Consider the following 21,663-nt stretch of genomic DNA (forward strand, 5'->3'; position numbering starts at 1 on the left):
GCTGTACAAGTCAGAATGTCAGGATTTTTGATAAATAGTCGATAATTTTTTTTTTCCCCTATCCACATTCACTGGGTTTTGAAAAACGGAGCGTTTTTTATTTACTTTTTGCAAATTCGATCAATAAAAACTTTATCCAGAACGTCCGGCGAAATGACAGGAACAATTTGCGAAACGTAATGATAATTTTTTTATTTCGTCCTCGGTTGATTCAGAAACACGCTGCCATTTTGTTTTTCTCTACTCACTGTATATGAGCTAATAGCCTAGTAGTAGAGTAGCCAATCGGAGCGCGCGATTGCTCATATCCAGTGAATGCGGATAGAATAATTAATTACATTTACGTGGTGAAGTTTTAAAGGATGCAACACGCTGATTTCTTGCGTGTGCCGTCCGAATCGGTTTCCGTTATCGCCCTGATGATCAGTATAGACATGACATCTTGCCTGTTTCTCTGAGAGGATTATGGGTAATATTGTCTGTCTGTACTGACGCATCTAGTGAGCGCAGGGAAGTTTCTCATCAAGCTGATTTTTAAAATTACTGAGTAATTTAACAATAATATACATCACATCAATAATAATAATAATAACGACTGTACAGTTAAGGCTGGATACAACCGATTTTGTTACATATTTGCGAGACGATGTTTAACAAACTTTTTTTTTTTTTTTGCTCGCTTTCTTCAGCCATCTCTAGAAACTTAACAGCTCGATTTTATATATTAAAGAAAGTTGAACAAATCCCCCCCCCCTTCACCGTATGACCTTTGGCATACAAGAGCACAGTTTCAAGGGTGTATAAACAAAGACATTTCACTAGGAACATGCGCAATAATCACAGCTGGCAAGGACAACATCTCTCTCTCACGCTAATGAACGAATAAAAAGTGAGGACCGGTTAAAGGAGAACTGCGATGAGAACAGTGTGGTGTAAAAAAAAAGCTAGTTTCTAAAAAGTCAGACTGAATTAATTCAATCTTGAAATCAAGGAGTGGAAAGAAAACGAATGTGAAGGAGAGGTGGATTCTTCACGGATGGTTTCTTTTCAGGTATTAGCATCACAGAAAGTGAGATTCTGCTGTACGAGGGTTTAATCTGTGGTTCAGATCCACAGGAACAGAAGTTTCGCCCTCAAGCTCGAGTCACTGTTGTTCAGTTCCCCTTCACACCGGTGAGGATTTCACTGAACAAGACCGTTCTTTCTTTCTTTCTGTGTAAAGGAATACGCCAGCGTTTTTAACCTGGTTCACTGTACTGGGGGGGAACAATTTCGAAATGGTTATAATAATCAGATCGCAGTTTTTACTTTCTCCACTCTGATTGGTCAGAAGGAGCTAATTAACGAATTCTGTGATTCAGATCACAGGTTTATATTAATGCACTTGTCCTAATACGTGATTTTCATTAGTAACAATGTACGCAAGGACTTTGTACGCACAATTAAGTGTTATTCCACAAAATTGATAAATAGTCGATAATTTTTTTTTTTTCCTATCCACATTCACTGGATTTTGAAAAACGGGGCATTTTCATTTACTTTTCGCAAATTCGATCAATGAAAACTTTATCCAGAACGTCCGGCGAAATGACAGGAACAATTTGCGAAACGTGATAATTCTTGAAGAAAAAAATTTTTTATTTCGTCCTCGGTTGATTCAGAAACACACCGCCATTTTGTTTTTCTCTACTCACGGTATATGACCTAGTAGTAGAGTAGCCAATCGGAGCGCGTGAATGCGGATAGAATGATTATATTTACGTGGTGAAGTTTTAAAGGATGTACATGAGCTGATAGCCGAGTTGCCTATAATCCATGTACGACCAGATTGAGTGGAATAACTGTTTTATTCTATCCACATTCACTGGATTTTGAGAAACGGAGCATTTTTATTTACTTTTTGCAAATTCGATCAATAAAAACTTTATCCAGAATGTCCGGCGAAATGACAGGAACAATTTGCGAAACGTGATAATTCTTGAAGAAAAAAATTTTTTATTTCGTCCTCGGTTGATTCAGAAACACACCGCCATTTTGTTTTTCTCTACTCACGGTATATGAGCTAATAGCCTAGTAGTAGAGTAGCCAATCGGAGCGCGTGAATGCGGATAGAATGATTATATTTACGTGGTCAAGTTTTAAAGGATGTACATGAGCTGATAGCCGAGTTGCCTATAATCCATGTACGACGAGATTGAATGGAATAACTGTTTTATTCTATCCACATTCACTGGATTTTGAAAAACGGAGCATTTTTATTTACTTTTCGCAAATTCGATCAATGAAAACTTTATCCAGAACGTCCGGCGAAATGACAGGAACAATTTGCGAAACGTGATAATTCTTGAAGAAAAAATTTTTTTATTTCATCCTCGGTTGATTCAGAAACGCCGCCATTTTGTTTTTCTCTACTCACGGTATATGACCTAGTAGTAGAGTAGCCAATCGGAGCGCGTGAATGCGGATAGAATGATTATATTTACGTGGTGAAGTTTTAAAGGATGTGCATGAGCTGATAGCCGAGTTGCCTATAATCCATGTACGACCAGATTGAGTGGAATAACTGTTTTATTCTATCCACATTCACTGGATTTTGAGAAACGGAGTATTTTTATTTACTTTTTGCAAATTCGATCAATAAAAACTTTATCCAGAATGTCCGGCGAAATGACAGGAACAATTTGCGAAACGTGATAATTCTTGAAGAAAAAAATTTTTTATTTCGTCCTCGGTTGATTCAGAAACACACCGCCATTTTGTTTTTCTCTACTCACGGTATATGAGCTAATAGCCTAGTAGTAGAGTAGCCAATCGGAGCGCGTGAATGCGGATAGAATAATTATATTTACGTGGTCAAGTTTTAAAGGATGTACATGAGCTGATAGCCGAGTTGCCTATAATCCATGTACGACGAGATTGAATGGAATAACTGTTTTATTCTATCCACATTCACTGGATTTTGAAAAACGGAGCATTTTTATTTACTTTTCGCAAATTCGATCAATGAAAACTTTATCCAGAACGTCCGGCGAAATGACAGGAACAATTTGCGAAACGTGATAATTCTTGAAGAAAAAATTTTTTTATTTCATCCTCGGTTGATTCAGAAACGCCGCCATTTTGTTTTTCTCTACTCACGGTATATGACCTAGTAGTAGAGTAGCCAATCGGAGCGCGTGAATGCGGATAGAATGATTATATTTACGTGGTGAAGTTTTAAAGGATGTACATGAGCTGATAGCCGAGTTGCCTATAATCCATGTACGACCAGATTGAGTGGAATAACTGTTTTATTCTATCCACATTCACTGGATTTTGAGAAACGGAGCATTTTTATTTTTGGCAAATTCGATAAATAAAAACTTGCGATGAAATCCTTTCCGCTTAGAATGTAAACAAACCGGCGAAATGACAGGAGCAATTTGTGGAGACAAAAAAAAAAAAAACCTTTCCATATTTTGTTGCGTTTTTATTTCATCCTTGGTTGGTTCAGCATTTTGTTTTTCTCTACTCACGGTATATGAACTGATAGCCTAGTAGTAGCCAATCAGAGCGCTTGATTGCTCATATCCAGTGAATGTGGAGAGAATAATTATTAATTGACATTTATTTAGCATTTTTGGACAGAGTCTCCAGTGTCGGTGCTTTGTAAGAATCAGAGGTAAAGCTATAAGAGCAGTTTTGTGGTTTCTCTTTAATATGCCGTGCTGTGTGAGTTTTTTTCGGCATATTTTAAGATAAAAGGATTCAGCAGAGGGGAACGACTGTTTTTTGATGATCAGTGGCAAAGTGCTGTAGTGTAAGGGGAATAAAACACTTCATTATGGGTGGCAGCAGTACAACTCCATTTTACATCACTGAGTGTTTAATTCCTTTCCTTGTCCACATTCCCAGCACTAGAGGAACAGAGTAAGAATAAATTTGGTTTACTCACTTGCTTTATTAACGAATGACATGTCACACATTAACAGTTTAACGTTGCGGAACGTACACGAAACAAAATGGTTCCTCTTTTTACGTTCACCAATCAATCAGCCAGAACGTTAAAACCAACTGATGGGTGAATGATTATCTCATTACAGTGGCATCTGTCCAGGAGTGGGATATATTAAGCAGCAAGAGAACAGTCAGTTCTTGAAGTTGGTGTGTTGGAAGCAGGAAAAAATGGGCAAGTCTAAGGCTACATCCACACGACAACGGCAATGAGATGTTATTTAAAAAAATATCGCGTCCACATGGCAACGCTTGCTGAAAACGATGCAATACACGTGCCACACCTCTAGGGGCGCTGTAAGACGGTCCCTTCGGAGACACCAGAACAATAGAAGGACGCATGCGCATAAACTATTATGCGCGAGACTTCATATTAGCCACAAAGTCAGAAAAATCGGTTCGTAAAATTACGTTATAATGACCAAATACAATGAAAAGTATTTTTCCAGTCTCACCTGTGAAAGGTAATCCCATGTGATCTCGTTTGGACGGTAAACCTGTTGGTACAGTTAAACGCAGCACATGAATGAGGCATCTTTATTCTCCGCTTTGACCCATCCAATATGGCGACGAGGATGACGTATGATTCTACGCGGAAGGCGGCGTCTTTAATGGTCCGGAATAAATTGAATGCTACACGTTGATGGATTAATTTGTTCTTCTACGCCCTTTTTGAGGAATGTATTGTAGGACTTAAACCAACATCTGAAGAGGTGAGATCGCTCCTTTTTTTCCCTATTTTTGCTGGCGGGATTGACTCTGCCCTAAGGGCTGTTCTCTCTCTCTCACTTTGCACCATTACACTAAATATTCACAGTGAAAATATTTTGTAAGCGCATTTCATGAACCAAGTTATAGGATTTGTTGACAACTCGCATCGAGTTCGTTACACTTCTACCCGGCGTGAAGCATTCAGTCATGTGGTTGTGACGTCATCGTAAACAAATCCGTTCTACTCATCCAGACGACTTCGCAACGGCAATGTTGCCAGATCTTTCCACTCTGGAACCCGTTCTCAAAAGATTTCGTTTTGGGGCACCCAAAACGCCGGTGCCGTGTGGACGCCAGGCCGAAGCGATAAACAATTGTATCGGATTCACCTGAATCCGTTGCCGTGTGGACAGGGCCTAAGTGAGCGACTTTATCACGGGCCAAAATGGTACATCTTGTAGGGTGTTCCAAGTATGCAAGTGGTTAGTATCGAACAAAAGTGGTCCAAGGATCCAAAGGACAACCGGTGACTGGGTGTCAAAGGCCTAGCCCTTATGGTCCAATCCAGAAGAACTACTGTCGCACAAATTGTTGAAAAAGCTAATGCTGACACCTTTCTGTTTTAGCCAGCATTCACTTTTTCAGCACTTTGTGCTACAGTAGCTCTTCTGGATTGGACCATATGGGCTAGCCTTAGACACCCCGTTATCCTGTCGCCGGTTCACCGGTTGTCCTTTGGATCCTTGGACCACTTTTGTTCAGTACTAACTACTGCATACCGGGAACATCCCACAAGATGTGACATTTTGGAGATGCTCAGACCCAGTCATCTAACCATCACAGTTTGGCCCTTAGCAAAAGTCGCCCATTTTTCCTGCTTCGAACACCTCAACTTCAAGAACTGAATGTAATATATCCCACCCCTTGACAGGTGCCACTGTAATGAGGTAATCAATGTTATAGCCCTGATGAGCTTTGGTTTTACTGAGAAAGCGTAACTGAGACGCAAGTACGGACAACCGAGGCTCCTTCCATAAATGTTAAGCAAACATCTAACAAAGAACTTCACTTATAAGAATTACTTGTTGTTTACCAACAACCCGTTTATTATTAGAGTTAGCTGACGTGGAGCGTCCGCTGTACGTAGGAACTGTCTGACAACGAGCTTGAGAAGATCGAGGTAATATGGCATGGCTTTTTGTAGAGGATACGTATGCAAGAACGAAAACCAAATATCGACCCAAGAACTCAAGTGGAAGGAGAAATGGGCTAGAGCTCTGATGCTCGACTGCATGAACTAAGACGTACTCTATCACTCCGGGACTTCTGCTACCTCCAACGTTTCTAGGACAGTATGGATTAGGATCGAATCCCTGCTGGGTACAGGCAAGGAGACTGATGATGAAGACATAGGACTTCATGCGACTGCTGCAGCAAAGATTTTCCAACCTATCCAGACAGAAGCACCCCAAGGCCGGAAACACGTCTAATGGGAAATGATGATGAAGTCCTTGTGTACAAGCGGTTTCTCGAGAAACAATTACGTATCAGAACGAGCGCGTTAAAATTAACCTGTTGTTCGTATTACAGCTGGAACTACATGTGCTCTTACACAAAAATACCGCACGCTGTGGTGAAACGATACATAACCACGAATTCGTCCATCTCGGACAGAAAGAGGTTTTCTATTCGTTTTCAAGTAAAGGAAATTCTTGCCACTAGAGATGCGAAAGATTTAAAGGAAAAAAAAAACAGGGATTCATATTCATTTGTTTATAATGTCCGGTGAGGACGAGAGACGTCTCTTCAGTCGTGTCGGGACGGTGACTGAGAGAACAAGAATCGTTTTGGATTCACGACATTTTCTTTACTTACTGGTGTAGGATCTTGCGATCGGTTAGTTGAGTTGATGTTTTGCGTATTAGCCAGAGTTAGCGTTAGATGCCGATGTTGAAAGCTCTGGACGGTGTGATCTAAATCACTCGCTCGCGCGTTAGTAGTGAGAAATGGACATGGTAGCGCACTGATGCTAACATTAGCGGTCTTCAAGTGTTCTCATGTGTACCATTGACACATCATTGGTTAGCAAGTCCAGACTGAGTGCATGTGTGTATAAGTCTTGGCACCCCACGTGATTTTGGAGACAGCTCAGGTTGTGTGAGTGTTAGTTAGTGGTTTGTATACAAGCGTTAGCATTTCACGCTAATATTTGCAGGTCTTGAGGACTGGGTTGTTAGCACACATGCTAATATTCATCTGTGTGACATGTGGATCGGACACGGTTGGTCAGTGAGTCCCGGGTGAGCGTTAGCGTCCTACGCTAATGTTGCACGTCTTGCAACTCGGGTCTTTCTTGGCGTTGACGGTGGACAGACTCATGAGCTGATGGCCGCTGATCTGGGCCACGGTGCCACGGGTCAGCTCGACAGGCTCCGTGTAGATGATCTCCAGGATGACGTCCTGCGCGTGGCGGAACACCACGCGCCCGTCTTCACCGCACACGCGTGTCAGGAAGCGGTTGTTGGTGGCGTCCAGCTCGGGCAGCCTCTCGCTGCAGTAGGTGTCGCCGGGTGAGCCACGCGGCGCCAGCACCAAGATCACGTAGTGGTATGCCGTGTACATGCAGTAAAAGTCGCCGAAGTAGAGGCGGGTGTCAGGGCCGAACAGCTCCTCGGCGTTGATCTGGAAGCGGTAGCGGCCGTATGGAGAGTCCTGCGGGGGCTCACCTGTGTTAAACTCCGTGTTGCAGCTGAAGAAGATGCCCTCGAGCTTGCCGCTAAGCGGAGAACCGTGACTTCCGCTGTTGTCCTTCACCGATGGGAGCATTCGGCCGCCTTGCACGTTACTGAAATGGAGAGAAAGATGGTGATGTTTGCCCCCCCAGTATGAAACATAATGTATCTAATCCAGGTGTGGGCAATTATTTTTTCCATGGGGCCACATGAGAAACAGAAAATTTTGTGGAGGGCCGGACCAAAAGACTGAACTAATTCTGCATAATATTAATTGCATTTCTTTATATAAAGCAGTAAATAACATTGTCTTTACAAGCTGCTAAGACTGGTAAGAGTATGGGGGAAAAAACGAGGTTGCCTTACAAAAAATGTCATTTATTCAATCAAATTTCCCAAAACAATGGTTAACAAAATGTGAACGTTTGTACCATTTTTTTTTTCAGTCACATTCACCCCAAAACACAATAAAGACATCACAATATTGTCTTTCTACTCCAAATATCAAGCAAGATACATCATATTATAATAATGATGCCCACATTTGTAGTCTAATCACCTCATTTGGTGTTTTTCGCCGGAGATCGGCTCCGGCGCCTGCTGGTGACGTCACATTATGTGATTGGCTGGACCGTTTGAAGGATGACGTACAAGTTTGTGGTTGGTCTGGACAAATTACGGAAGTAGTTATCGCGGGATTAGGTTTCGTGGGATTTCACGTCGCGCGCATTGCGTTTTTGTTGAACACAACTTCAAAATAAAAGCAATGCACATTCAGTCCATGCATGAGGTAAAATTAGAAAATACGTTTATTTTGTAATTTCTAATTAACCTTACGCGGGCCAGTCAGAATGAACCAAAGGGCCGGATGCGGGCCGTAAAATGCCCAGGTCTGATCTAATCGGAGCATCATTTTGACCCAAGAGTTTTCACCATGAAAATAAAAAGCTGTTGTTTAATAGCTACCATTATGTCACACACACACACCCCTACCTCACCCTCAGGAGTGTCCCCAAACACCAGGAGTACTTGATTTCTAGAGTGTTAAATATTTATGCAAAAATATTAAGCTAAATGCGTCCATGACACACTTGTGTGGTTTTGACTATAATTTCCAACCCTACGAGACTTTAAGTGAGATATGTATGTGTGTGTGTTACTTACCAGCTGGGAGGTCCGTATCATGAAATACAGAGGCCGAGGTCAGTATTCAAGGCCAAGGTATTTCACCATACAGACCAACCTTAAGCTGGTAAATAATATATTAATTTTTTTCTTTACCAAATTCTAACAGAAAACGAGAGCACCCGAAAGGGAAAACCGAGCCGAGCCGCCATTTTGAATCCTCATTCACGGCTGTAATGCAAATTGCTTCCTCCTCGGTATACAAGTGCACTTCCATGGCAGGAAAAAAAACTACATTTTGCCGCCTATGTAGTCCCCTATTTATACAAAATTGAGTCATTCAGGATTCAGCCATGTTTTTGTTTGGCGTTAGCAAGTTAGAGGTTTTCAGCTTTCTCCTGAAATGTTTTCTTTTATTTTGTCTTCCTCAGGGTAGTAAAACTCGCTTTCGCTGTGAACACTGTCGTTATCGCTATCCATGCTGTAAAATTAATGCTATTTTGAATCCTCATTCACGGCTGTAATGCAAATGGCTTCCTCCTCACTATACAAGTGCACTTCCATGGCAGGAAAAAAAAAAAACATTTTGCCACCTATGTAGTCCCCTATTTATACAACCCCGATTCCAAAAAAGTTGGGACAAAGTACAAATAAAAACGGAATGCAATGATGTGGAAGTTTCAAAATTCCATATTTTATTCAGAATAGAACATAGATGACATATCAAATGTTTAAACTGAGAAAATGTATCATTTAAAGAGAAAAATTAGGTGATTTTAAATTTCATGACAACAACACATCTCAAAAAAGTTGGGACAAGGCCATGTTTCCCACTGTGAGACATCCCCTTTTCTCTTTACAACAGTCTGTAAACGTCTGGGGACTGAGGAGACAAGTTGCTCAAGTTTAGGGATAGGAATGTTAACCCATTCTTGTCTAATGTAGGATTCTAGTTGCTCAACTGTCTTACGTCTTTTTTGTCGTAGCTTCCGTTTTATGATGCGCCAAATGTTTTCTATGGGTGAAAGATCTAGACTGCAGGCTGGCCAGTTCAGTACCCGGACCCTTCTTCTACGCAGCCATGATGCTGTAATTGATGCAGTATGTGGTTTGGCATTGTCATGGCACTCCTTTCTGATATTGCTCCACTATTTGTCGGCGCAGAATTAGGGGGATTGGTGATCCTCTTCCCATCTTTACTTCTGAGAGCCGCTGCCACTCCAAGATGCTCTTTTTATAGCCAGTCATGTTAATGACCTATTGCCAATTGACCTAATGAGTTGCAATTTGGTCCTCCAGCTGTTCCTTTTTTGTACCTTTAACTTTTCCAGCCTCTTATTGCCCCTGTCCCAACTTTTTTGAGATGTGTTGCTGTCATGAAATTTCAAAATGTCTCACTTTTGACATTTGATATGTTGTCTATGTTCTATTGTGAATACGATATCAGTTTTTGAGATTTGTAAATTATTGCATTCCGTTTTTATTTACAATTTGTACTTTGTCCCAACTTTTTTGGAATCGGGGTTGTACAAATAGGAGTCATTCAGGATTCAGCCATGCTTTTGGTCGGCATTAGCAAAAAATAAATAAATGTTGACCAAAAATTCTACTGTTTGTTGTGAACGAGCGAGTCGCCAGAGGTCCATAACCGGGGTCCGTACGGACCTGCTCGGCAGCCAATCAGAGCGCAAAAAAAATAAGAACTATTTTTATATGTACACGAGTGTTTTACTGGGAAATACGCCAGTCGTATTTTTCTATATGAGCTCCATCGGGGACAAATCTCCAAATGTCACCTGTGAGGAAACCGATGATAAATTTGGGGACTTTGTGTTGATATAATAAAAAGAAAAAATAAATAAAAATCACACGTTGGCTTGAAGATATGAAGTTTATCTTCTCGTGTTGAAATACATCACGGATCTGAGTGACATATTTAAATAATATTGGCTGACTTTTTTTTCGTGGTATATCAGATAGATATATTCCATTCAGCTAGCATGATGGTGAACAAATCGAAGATGAGTAGCTGAATGGAATATATCTGATATACCACAAAAAAAATGCCAGCCAATATTATTATCCATACCTATTCCTTTCGGGTGTTCAATGCGTCTTTCTCTTTCGTAATTCTCTCAAAATCTTCCCTATTTAACGAAGTGAACCTGCCGGCCATGTTTGACGTCATGCTGTCAATACAACCATGCAATATCGTAAACCATATTCCACGCTCATTCTCCATCGGGTAGAGTGATGTAGGATAAGTGATGCGCTAACAATATTGCATGCTATGAAACCTACTAGAAGGGAACAGAACACGTGTAATAATTCTCGATATTTCATTCCGATGACGAGACGCGCCTTGTCAAAATAGCGAACCGGTTCAAAATTAAATTTCTTTTGATTAACCCGTGTCCATATAATATAAAGTTTATCATCTTGTGTTGAAAAAAAAAATCACTCGTGATGTATACGTTCACCACTCAAAGATGATCTTCGTATCTTTCGCGCCACTGTGTAATATCCTCTGTCCAACTTGCTGCTTTATATGATCCAATTTAAAACTACACAGCCTCTTCCTCTTCTACTTACTTACTTATTACTTTTTTCCTTCCTTTCAGTCGAAAACATATGGACAGACTGGTGATTGATTCGTCCTGTTTACTACGATGTCTATTACCAAGAGTAATGGAGGATGGAGTTTTTAAAGCCTCCTGCTCCACTTCATAGCAGCCCAGCATCAGAGTGAGAGATTGACGGTACCAGTCCCTCACCTGCAGTAGTCGAAGTACTCTTGGTTCTGATTGCGGTAGAAGACGGAGAAGGGGAGCATCCTGCCAGCGATGACCTCAGCTTTCTGGAGCAGCTGAGTCAGGTGTACGGGGGAGTAATCTATAGCAAAATAATAATAAAAGGATAACTGATCAAACTGTATGTTGAAAATGTGTGGGGGGTTTTTTGTGTTTGTGTGTGTTAATGAAACGAGTGTCATGACTTTGGAACGGTCACAGTGCTTTCTAAAGTTTCCCAACACAAGAAAGTGTTGAGGATAGAGTTGTTTACACTTTCTGGTTTCTCAGTCATATGAAAAACTGATTTTTTTTTTTTTTAGAGAGAGAGAGAAACAGAAGGAAATGAAATAAAGAAAATGTAAAAGACAGAGAGAGAGACAGCAAGAAAGAAAGGAAATAAATAGTGACACAGAAAATGTAAAACAAAGATGGTGAGAGAGAAAGAAAATGTAAAAGAGTGAGAGAAAGACCGGGAGAGAGAAAGCAAGGAAATAAATAGTGAGAAAGAAAGGAAATACAGTGAGAGAGAAAATATAAAAGAGAAAGAAGGGAGAGAGGCAGAAGGAAAATGAAAAAGACAGAGGGAGAGAGAGAGCAAAGAATGAGTGAGGAAAAATGAAAGAAAGTGGGAGAGAGGCAGAAGGAAAATGAAAGAGAAAGCAAGAGAACAAGTGAGGAAAAATGAAAGAAAGTGGGGGAGAGGCAGAAGGAAAAAGCAAGAGAACAAGTGAGGAAAAATGAAAGAAAGTGGGAGAGAGGCAGAAGGAAAATGAAAGAGAAAGCAAGAGAACAAGTGAGGAAAAATGAAAGAAAGTGGGAGAGAGGCAGAAGGAAAATGAAAAAGACAGAGGGAGAGAGAGAGCAAAGAATGAGTGAGGAAAAATGAAAGAAAGTGGGAGAGAGGCAGAAGGAAAATGAAAGAGAAAGCAAGAGAACAAGTGAGGAAAAATGAAAAAGTGGGGGAGAGGCAGAAGGAAAAAGCAAGAGAACAAGTGAGGAAAAATGAAAGAAAGTGGGAGAGAGGCAGAAGGAAAATGAAAGAGAAAGCAAGAGAAAGAACAAGTGAGGAAAAATGAAAGAAAGGAAATGAACAGTGAGAGAAAATGTAAAATAGAGAAAGATGGTGAGAAAAAGCGAGAGGCAGAAGGAAAATGAAAGAAAGGAAAGAGAACAAGTGAGGAAAAATGAAAGAAAATGAACAGTGAGAGAAAGTGAAAGCGAGATAGAAAGTGAGAGACAGACAAAGAAAGGAAAGAGACAAAGAAAGCGAGACAGAAGGAAAATGAAAAAGAAAGAGAGAGAAAGAGACTGGTGAGGGAATGACTTTATTGCAGCTCTACCGCAAGTGTAAACAGGAACTAATTAGTTTCTCAGACTTTCCAGAGCAACTCGAAAACTGTTAAAACACACGGCGTGCTGTTCTTTAATAAATAAAACATTGTAATCTCGGGCAAACTGCTGTGGTACAAGTGGAATAACATCACACAACACTTCAGATCATGCACTTACATAAAAATACCAGAATGCGCTTTTGGTTGTCGTCGCAACCGTCCGCTCCGCCCTCCTCCAGATTATTATCCTCTTTTAGTATAAATACGCAGGAGATTAGAGGAAATTGCGTGTGTGCTGATTGGTCGAGAAATTTGGATTATTCCTCGAGCGACTCGGCAAAATGGCGGCTAATCGCTTCGTCGCTGTCATGAGGAAGAATTAGAAATGATGAAAGAAAATGCTGTTCCTAAACACTAAAGAGGCTGCGAAGTTTAGTCTAAAACTATTCAAAGGGAAGCTGGAACTGTGATTTATTTTATGTGACTCGGTGTTGATAAGTGACAGGTCTGCGCTGGCGGTTATTACATTTACATGCCGCTTTTCAAGTCTGAAATAAATTGTTTTAAATGATCACCTGTGTATTTATACTGAAACAATTATCCCCCTCAGGCTCGGTGAATAAATTATTAAATAACAGCTGTTACTGGAAATTAATCAACTTCGGGGTGCTAACAGTAACTCCGTATCGTAACTGTTAGTTACTTTCCTTTAGCAGCACACGCTCGTGTACAGATGCGTACTGCTGCTACGCCAGACAAAGAAAAACAGATCAGTGTCGCGTTATAACGTGAAAAGATTAGTGATGTTTTTCAAGTTATAACCGGATATTTTCACTAGGGCTGTAACGATACACCCAACTCACGATTCGATTCGTATCGCAATTTTTGACCCACGATTCGATACGCCCACGATTTTTTTAAAAATGTTTTTTTAAAGTAGTAAATTTGACTTATTAACATTTACTTACTTACATTAACTATTTAATAACAAATAATTCAGACCACTGCAGAGAATGAGTAATATGTATGCAAAAATGAACAAATGTATATCCAAAGATTGCTTTATTTCTCAAAATAATACTGTTGAGCCGGAAGCTCTGTTTTTTTCGGGGGGGGGGGTATAGGGGTGGCTCTCTCACTGTCTCACTCTCATAGGGCCAATGATTTTCTGTGATCGCGGAAAACAGATGGAAATTACGGAATTTTTATGGTGAAACATTGCTCGCGTGTCAAAATGTAACTGCCGCAGAAGGCTTCCGCCCAAGCAGACATGCCTTCAGTGTTGCCAGATATTGCTAACGTTTTCCACCCCAAAATATGTTCAAAACCAGCCAAAAAGCACCTAAAACCGCCCAATCTGGCAACACTGCATGCCTTTCCGGTCAAGTGATTGTGATTGGCTTGTGGCACACCTAGCCAGCCAATGAGCTGCTTGTTTACAGATTCGCTCCCCGCGTCGCAACCAGAATGGCGACCGCTTAAAAGAAATGAATGCTCTGCCAGTGGCGAGTGTGGACGTTGCGTGACTCGCAGAAGATTGTCGCAGGTCGGCGAAAAAACGACTTACTAATAGATATAAAAAAATAAAAGTAATTTAAGTAAGTTTAAAATGTAATTTAAATAAAAAGTAAAGTATTCATAAATTGAAGTTTGGGAGCGCCTCTGTTTTTGGGCTGAGGAGAAGTTTGAAAGGGTGTACCGCGATTCTGCCTTCTTGTATCGCGATACGGATCGTGGCTCTGCGTATCGCGATTTCGATTTCGATACGCATATCGTTACAGCCCTAATTTTCACATTATCACGACAAATGGATCACAGCAACTCTTCTTGATATAACGTGGTAAATTATTGATATAAAATGTTTCATGTTTGAATGAGGAAACAGATAAACTGAAGAATACGGCTGGTATTAATTACATACGGTGGATGATGTAATAAATAGGCGGGGAGATGCATAGCACGCAGTTATAACCAGAAAAGTCTCGTTATAACACTAAAAAAAAAAAATCACAGACTTTTCAATGTTATAACGTGATGCTGATCCATTTTTCTTTTTCTGGCGTGGCATCAATACACGTCTGTACAAGTCTTACATTCGTTACTTTAATCAAGAAGGTGAAATCTGGAAATGTACAGCTTTGTGCAAAAGTCTTAGGCACGTGTAAAGAAATGCTGTCGACCAAAAAATGGCTTAAAAATAATGAAATTAAATGTTTCAACGTTTAAAAAAAATACTATTAACAGTAAGCCATAATGAATGAAACAAAGTCGATATTTGGTGTGAGATGACCCTTTGCTTTAAAAAAAAAAAAAAATAGTCGTCTCAGGTCCAGTGAGTGCAGCTTTATGCGGAACTGAGCTGTAGGTTTTACTGAGCGTCTTACAGAACCGGCCGCAGTTCTTCTGGACACTTTGACTGTCACACTCGTCTCTTCATTTTGCCCCAAAACCCAGCAGCCTTCATTACGTTTTCTTTTTTAATCTGAAAAGTGCGCTCTTATGGAATATGCTGCTCAGATACAAACTTTTTTTTCTGTAAGATTTAATTTTGTGCTGGAAAACGAACGAACGTTTGGACTCTAAGACTACGTTCACCCTGAAACGACCCATATCCGATTTTTTTGCCCATATGCGACCTGTATCCGATTTGTTATTGACAATCTGAACGACACAGATCCGATTTTTTTCACATGCGACCCAGGCCGCTTGGATATGTGGTCCTAATTCCGATGCATATCCGTTATTTTCACATGCGACTGCAGTCTGACCGGACAGGTCGCATTCATGCGACCTACACATCATCAACAAGAGACAAACGTCACTATTCTGCGTTGGCTAATCCCGCCTCTTTGGTGGAAAACAACAACAATGACATAATGCGCTACATGAACAGGCGCACACACAGTCTCTCTCGCACTCCGTCATATGCGCGATGCAGACATTAATGTTTCGTGTGCATGCTCTTGCTCGCTTGCTCTAGATTCCGGGAGATATTCTCCAATTTGCGGGCATCAGGGAGTCGCTATCAATATGCGGGAGACTCCCAGAACTTCCGGGAGACTTGGGATGTCTGCACTAGACAGTGTTTATGTAGAGAGCATGCGCACTTCGATCAATCAATCAATCTTTCAACAGAGGTTGCTGCCACGGCCCCACTCACTCACACACACACACACACACACACACACACCCTCTCTGTCACACAGAGACACTCTCTCTCTCTCACGCAGACACTCTCTCATTCACACACACACAACCTCTCACACAGAGACACTCACTCACTCACACACACAGCACACGATGTGCTTATTACGTGTCAATTTGCGCATGCGGGACACTTTTGGGTCGTTTTCCGTTCATATTGGAGATCGCATACAAGTCTCATATAATTGGTAATGTGAACGACCTAACAAAAAAATCGGATTTCACAACAAATCGAATATGCGTCGTTTCAGGTTGCAGTCTGAACGTCGTGTATAACGTTTTTATACTGACTTGATAATGTAGAAGTCGTAAAATAGAAATCTATAACAGTTTGTATGAAAAAAAACCCCAGTGCCTTTTGCACAGTACTGTAGCTTTCTAAAATTGTACACAAATAACTTGTACCAACAAACGCAGTCCTTTTAAATCTTTATGCAGTGCATTTTTTAAGTGTTAAAAAAAAAAAAAGATAAAAGGCTGGTTGTCGTGTGTGACAGAGACAGACACCATGAGAGAGAGGGAGAGACAGCATGAGAGAGAGAGACAGACGCAGCGGGAGACACACAGAGAGAGAGAGAGAGAGAGGGGCTTTGCTGTTGTTTCCCATTAGCTCGTATGAGTTGTGAGGTTAGTGTGATTAAAGCCTGTGAGTAAGCGGAGGTAAATGCAGGTTACCTGCAGTGCAGAACTCCACAATATCGCTCCACTCCGACACGGCGTAGTCGCCGTCGCTCTGCTTGGATGCGGTTTGCACGGCGACCGTGTATTCAGTTCTCGGGCTCAGGAACCAATGGCCTCGCACAGTCATCGGCAACGGCACGGCCTTGGCAACCAGTTTAGTGGGCACATCCTGGACACGGGAGGAGAAATTCAAAACCAAGGACTACAGAGGAATCGGGGTTCATGACTAGTTCGGAATTATCATCATCATCAACTTTTATTCCAGACTCAAGGTCCAATTTCAAGAAGACACACAAGCACACATACCAATATCTCATCTCATCTCATTATCTCTAGCCGCTTTATCCTTCTACAGGGTCGCAGGCAAGCTGGAGCCTATCCCAGCTGACTACAGGCGAAAGGCGGGGTACACCCTGGACAAGTCGCCAGGTCATCACAGGGCTGACACATAGACACAGACAACCATTCACACTCACATTCACACCTACGCTCAATTTAGAGTCACCAGTTAACCTAACCTGCATGTCTTTGGACTGTGGGGGAAACCGGAGCACCCGGAGGAAACCCACGCGGACACGGGGAGAACATGCAAACTCCACACAGAAAGGCCCTCGCCGGCCCCGGGGCTCGAACCCAGGACCTTCTTGCTGTGAGGCGACAGCGCTAACCACTACACCACCGTGCCGCCCGCACATACCAATATAATAAAGAAAAAAAATAATAATAATTAAAAAAAAAAAAAAAAGAATAACACATTACATAGACAAACAAAAAGACACTTGTACCAGTGTTTCCACATGAATGACTGGTATCACACAGCACTAAGAGCAGGGTTTGATAGCAGCATAATAATTTGGTTACATGAACCATCCAATCTGCAGATAAATTTAGACATTAAATTTCTCAACAATGCATAAAATGTGTTGACCCCTACACCACAAAACAGTTCACTTGCACTGCTCCACCTGGGCCTCTTAAAGGAACAGTCCACCGTACTTCCATAATGAAATATGTTCTTCTCTGAATTGAGACGAGCTGATCCGTACCTCTGCGAGCTTTGTGCGACCTCCCAGTCAGTCAGACGCGCTGTCACTCCTGTTAGCAATGTAGCTAGGCTCAGCATGGCCAATGGTATTTTTTGGGCCTGTAGTTAGATGCGACCAAACTCTTCCGCGTTTTTCCTGTTTACATAGGTTTATATGACCAGTGACATGAAACAAAGTTCAGTTACACAAATCAAAACGTGGCGATTTTCTATGCTATGGAAAGTCCGCACTATAATGACAGGCGTACTAACACCTTCTGCGCGCTTCGGCAGCGCATTGATACCTTCACAGGCCCATGGTAAAACTGCACTTCCAGGAGGGGCTGCCGTCTGCCTCCCGAGCCGGCCGAGAGCGCTCCTCATCGGGCACGGCCAGGCGGGCGAATGCCCTGGTCCGTCCGCCCTGTCTAAAAAAAAAAATGGTACAACTCCGAGTGAAGGTATCAATGCGCTGCCGAAGCGCGCAGAAGGTGTTAGTACGCCTGTCATTATAGTGTGGACTTTCCATAGCATAGAAAATCGCTACGTTTCAATTTGTGTAACTGAACTTTGTTTCATGTCACTGGTCATATAAACCTATGTAAACAGGAAAAACGCGGAAGAGTTTGGTCGCATCTAACTACAGCCCTAAAAAATACCGTTGGCCATGCTGAGCCTAGCTACATTGCTAACAGGAGTGACAGCGCGTCGGACTGACTGGGAGGTCGCGCAAAGCTCGGAGAGGTACGGAGCAGCTCGTCTCAATTCAGAGAAGAACATATTTCATTATGGAAATACGGTGGACTGTTCCTTTAAGCAGAATGCGCAACCCATCATTATAAGCAACTTGAAGTTTCTGAAGACTACCCTTTTTATACTTTGCTCATAAAGGGGCAGTATACAGAGGGGTGCAATATGCCTTGAACAGGCTAATTTTGACACTATCAGTGCACCAGTGAAACCTCCTTACCAGCATGTTAGCTTGTGCATATAACATGCGGCATTGCCTAAACACTACGTTCAGCCTGCAACCTGAAACGACCCATACCCGATTTGTTGTGAAATCCGATTTTTTTGTTAGGCCGTTCACATTACCAATTATATGAGACTTGTATGCGATCTCCAATATGAACGGAAAACGACCCAAAAGTGTCCCGCATGCGCAAATTGACACGTAATAAGCACATCTACGTAATACGTAAACAAAAAAAAGCGCACTCTTCAAGTTTAATGATTTCTTTTTTTTGTTTGTTTAATTATCCGGTTAGTGTTAAAGTGTGAGGTCTCGTGTGTGTTTTTGTTTCTGAACTGAAATGAAAACGTGTAGCCTGGTAACAAGGGTTGACTCCTAAATGTCTCTCTAATTTCTATATAAGTGCACTACATGTTACTAGGAAGTAATGGATTTTTAAACTCTATATAGTGCACTCGAGCTTCAGTAGGCAGTCATTTGGGATACGGCCGCTGTATTACCAAACTCTTAATTCAGGCTTAATAATTTGCACATATTTATTTCGGCATATTAATAAAAACTTTTTCTACATTTTTATAAATATTTATTTAGGTTGTTTATAGCCAGCTGAATTCTGCAACTTCTCTCAGCGCTGGCTCAAGGTGCAGAAACACCAGTGCAGTTTGCGATGGAGATGAGGCGAGACCTGGCGATGTGGTACAGGATGGTTTAAGTTATAAATCAGTTATAGAAACTGTTTTATTTCATCAGGCTAACAGATCAACATCCAGGTCCCTACCAAATCCACCAGTAGCTTGATCAATTCTATAAAAGTCTATTTAAATTCTGAAAACTGTACAAATGTTGTTGTTTTCCACCAAAGAGGCGGGATTAGCCAACGCAGAATAGTGACGTTTGTCTCTTGTTAATGACGTGTACAGTAGGTCGCATGAATGCGACCTGTCCGGTCAGACTGCAGTCGCATGTGAAAATATCGGATATGCATCGGATTTAGGACCACATATCTAAGACTCCGTTCAGACTGCACCCTGAAACGACCCATATCCGATTTTTTTGCCCATATGCGACCTGTATCTGATTTGTTATTGACAATCTGAACGACACGGATCCGATTTTTTCACATGCGACCCAGGCTGCTTGGATATGTGGTCCTAAATCCGATCCATATCCGTTATTTTCACATGCGACTGCAGTCTGACCGGACAGGTCGCATTCATGCGACCTACACGTCATCAACAAGAGACAAACATTGCAAACATTCTGCGTTGGCTAATCCCGCCTCTTTGGTGGAAAACAACAACATTTGTACAGTTTTCGGAATTTAAATAGACTTTTATAGAATTGATCAAGCTAATGGTGGATTTGGTAGGGACCTGGATGTTGATCTGTTAGCCTGATTAAATAAAACAGTTTCTATAACTGATTTATAACTTAAACCATCCTGTACCACATCGCCAGGTCTCGCCTCATCTCCATCGCAAACTGCACTGGTGTTTCTGCACCTTGAGCCAGCGCTGAGAGAAGTTGCAGAATTCAGCTGGCTATAAACAACCTAAATAAATATTTATAAAAATGTAGAAAAAGTTTTTATTAATATGCCGAAATAAATATGTGCAAATTATTAAGCCTGAATTAAGAGTTTGGTAATACAGCGGCCGTATCCCAAACGACTGCCTACTGAAGCTCGAGTGCACTATATAGAGTTTAAAAATCCATTACTTCCTAGTAACATGTAGTGCACTTATATAGAAATTAGAGAGACATTTAGGAGTCAACCCTTGTTACCAGGCTACACGTTTTCATTTCAGTTCAGAAACAAAAACACACACGAGACCTCACACTTTAACACTAACCGGATAATTAAACAAACAAAAAAAAGAAATCATTAAACTTGAAGAGTGCGCTTTTTTTTTTTGTTTACGTATTACGTAGATGTGCTTATTACGTGTCAATTTGCGCATGCGGGACACTTTTGGGTCGTTTTCCGTTCATATTGGAGATCGCATACAAGTCTCATATAATTGGTAATGTGAACGGCCTAACAAAAAAATCGGATTTCACAACAAATCGGATATGCGTCGTTTCAGGTTGCAGTCTGAACGTAGTCAAAGATGTCATCATCATCACCACACATTTGGTCAGTAATTATATGTCCCAAATATTTTGTTTTGTTACTTACAGGTAAAGCCTGCCCTGCCAAATAAAAGGAAGGAAAAGTGAGATCCTTATCCCCCTTGCTTTTACATATTAGGACAACACTTTTTTTGCGGTTGTATTTCTCATCTCATTATCTCTAGCCGCTTTATCCTTCTACAGGGTCGCAGGCAAGCTGGAGCCTATCCCAGCTGACTACGGGCGAAAGGCGGGGTACACCCTGGACAAGTCGCCAGGTCATCACAGGGCTGACACATAGACACAGACAACCATTCACACTCACATTCACACCTACGCTCAATTTAGAGTCACCAGTTAACCTAACCTGCATGTCTTTGGACTGTGGGGGAAACCGGAGCACCCGGAGGAAACCCACGCGGACACGGGGAGAACATGCAAACTCCGCACAGAAAGGCCCTCGCCGGCCACGGGGCTCGAACCCAGGACCTTCTTGCTGTGAGGCGACAGCGCTAACCACTACACCACCGTGCCGCCGCAGTTGTATTTAACATCAAAAATCAGCCCATAATTGGAACATAAATTTAGCATTTCTTGAAACCCAGTGCTGCTGGGAGAGAAGATGGCTAAATCATCAGCATACATAACATGGTTTACCAGTGTATTGCCAACCATGCATCCTGTCCTACAGGCCCTCAGTTGTTCAGACAGGTCATTCATATAAATATTGAATAGAGCAGATGAGAGTAACCCAATCGACCAAGAAACAACAATTAACCAAATTAGATTATTACTTTTTTTATTATTTTAAGCATTAAACAACTTTTCAGGTCTTTTGTTGCTCCTGTCCCAACTTTTCTGAAACGTGTTGTTGCCGACATCAAATTTAAAAAAAAAAAAAAAAAAACACGTAAAAAAACACGTACTGTACTTTTCAGAAAACAATACAGTTTCTCAGTTTCGACATGTGCCATGTCATTTTCAA

The 21,663-nt window shown here is 41.4% G+C and overlaps 2 protein-coding genes across 11 annotated transcripts in view; one reads left to right on the forward strand and one right to left on the reverse strand.

The window, feature by feature from the left end:
• Window positions 1-11,563, forward strand: part of LOC132894101 (protein FAM13A-like) — an 88,665-nt gene extending 77,102 nt beyond the window's left edge. For 6 of the 9 annotated variants that reach the window (XM_060933398.1, XM_060933393.1, XM_060933397.1 and 3 more), the window contains one exon: window positions 11,183-11,267. Coding sequence is in view for 3 of the 9 variants with exons in the window: in XM_060933395.1 (XP_060789378.1) it covers window positions 11,183-11,291 (109 nt within the window). In the remaining 6 variants the exon portion in view is untranslated. Of the gene's footprint in view, window positions 1-11,182 lie in introns of all 9 variants that reach the window. The other 3 variants (XM_060933396.1, XM_060933402.1, XM_060933395.1) reach the window with 2 other exon arrangements.
• Window positions 7,012-21,663, reverse strand: part of phyhipla (phytanoyl-CoA 2-hydroxylase interacting protein-like a) — a 98,899-nt gene continuing 84,247 nt past the window's right edge. For both annotated transcript variants that reach the window (XM_060933404.1, XM_060933405.1), the window contains 3 exons: window positions 16,564-16,738; window positions 11,336-11,453; window positions 7,012-7,549 (listed from right to left, as the gene is read on the reverse strand). In XM_060933404.1, coding sequence (XP_060789387.1) covers window positions 7,012-7,549; window positions 11,336-11,453; window positions 16,564-16,738 — 831 coding nt within the window. The remainder of the gene's footprint in view (window positions 7,550-11,335; window positions 11,454-16,563; window positions 16,739-21,663) is intronic.

The sequence above is a fragment of the Neoarius graeffei genome, chromosome 11, assembly GCF_027579695.1.
Source record: "Neoarius graeffei isolate fNeoGra1 chromosome 11, fNeoGra1.pri, whole genome shotgun sequence".
NCBI classification, from domain to species: Eukaryota; Metazoa; Chordata; class Actinopteri; order Siluriformes; family Ariidae; genus Neoarius; species Neoarius graeffei.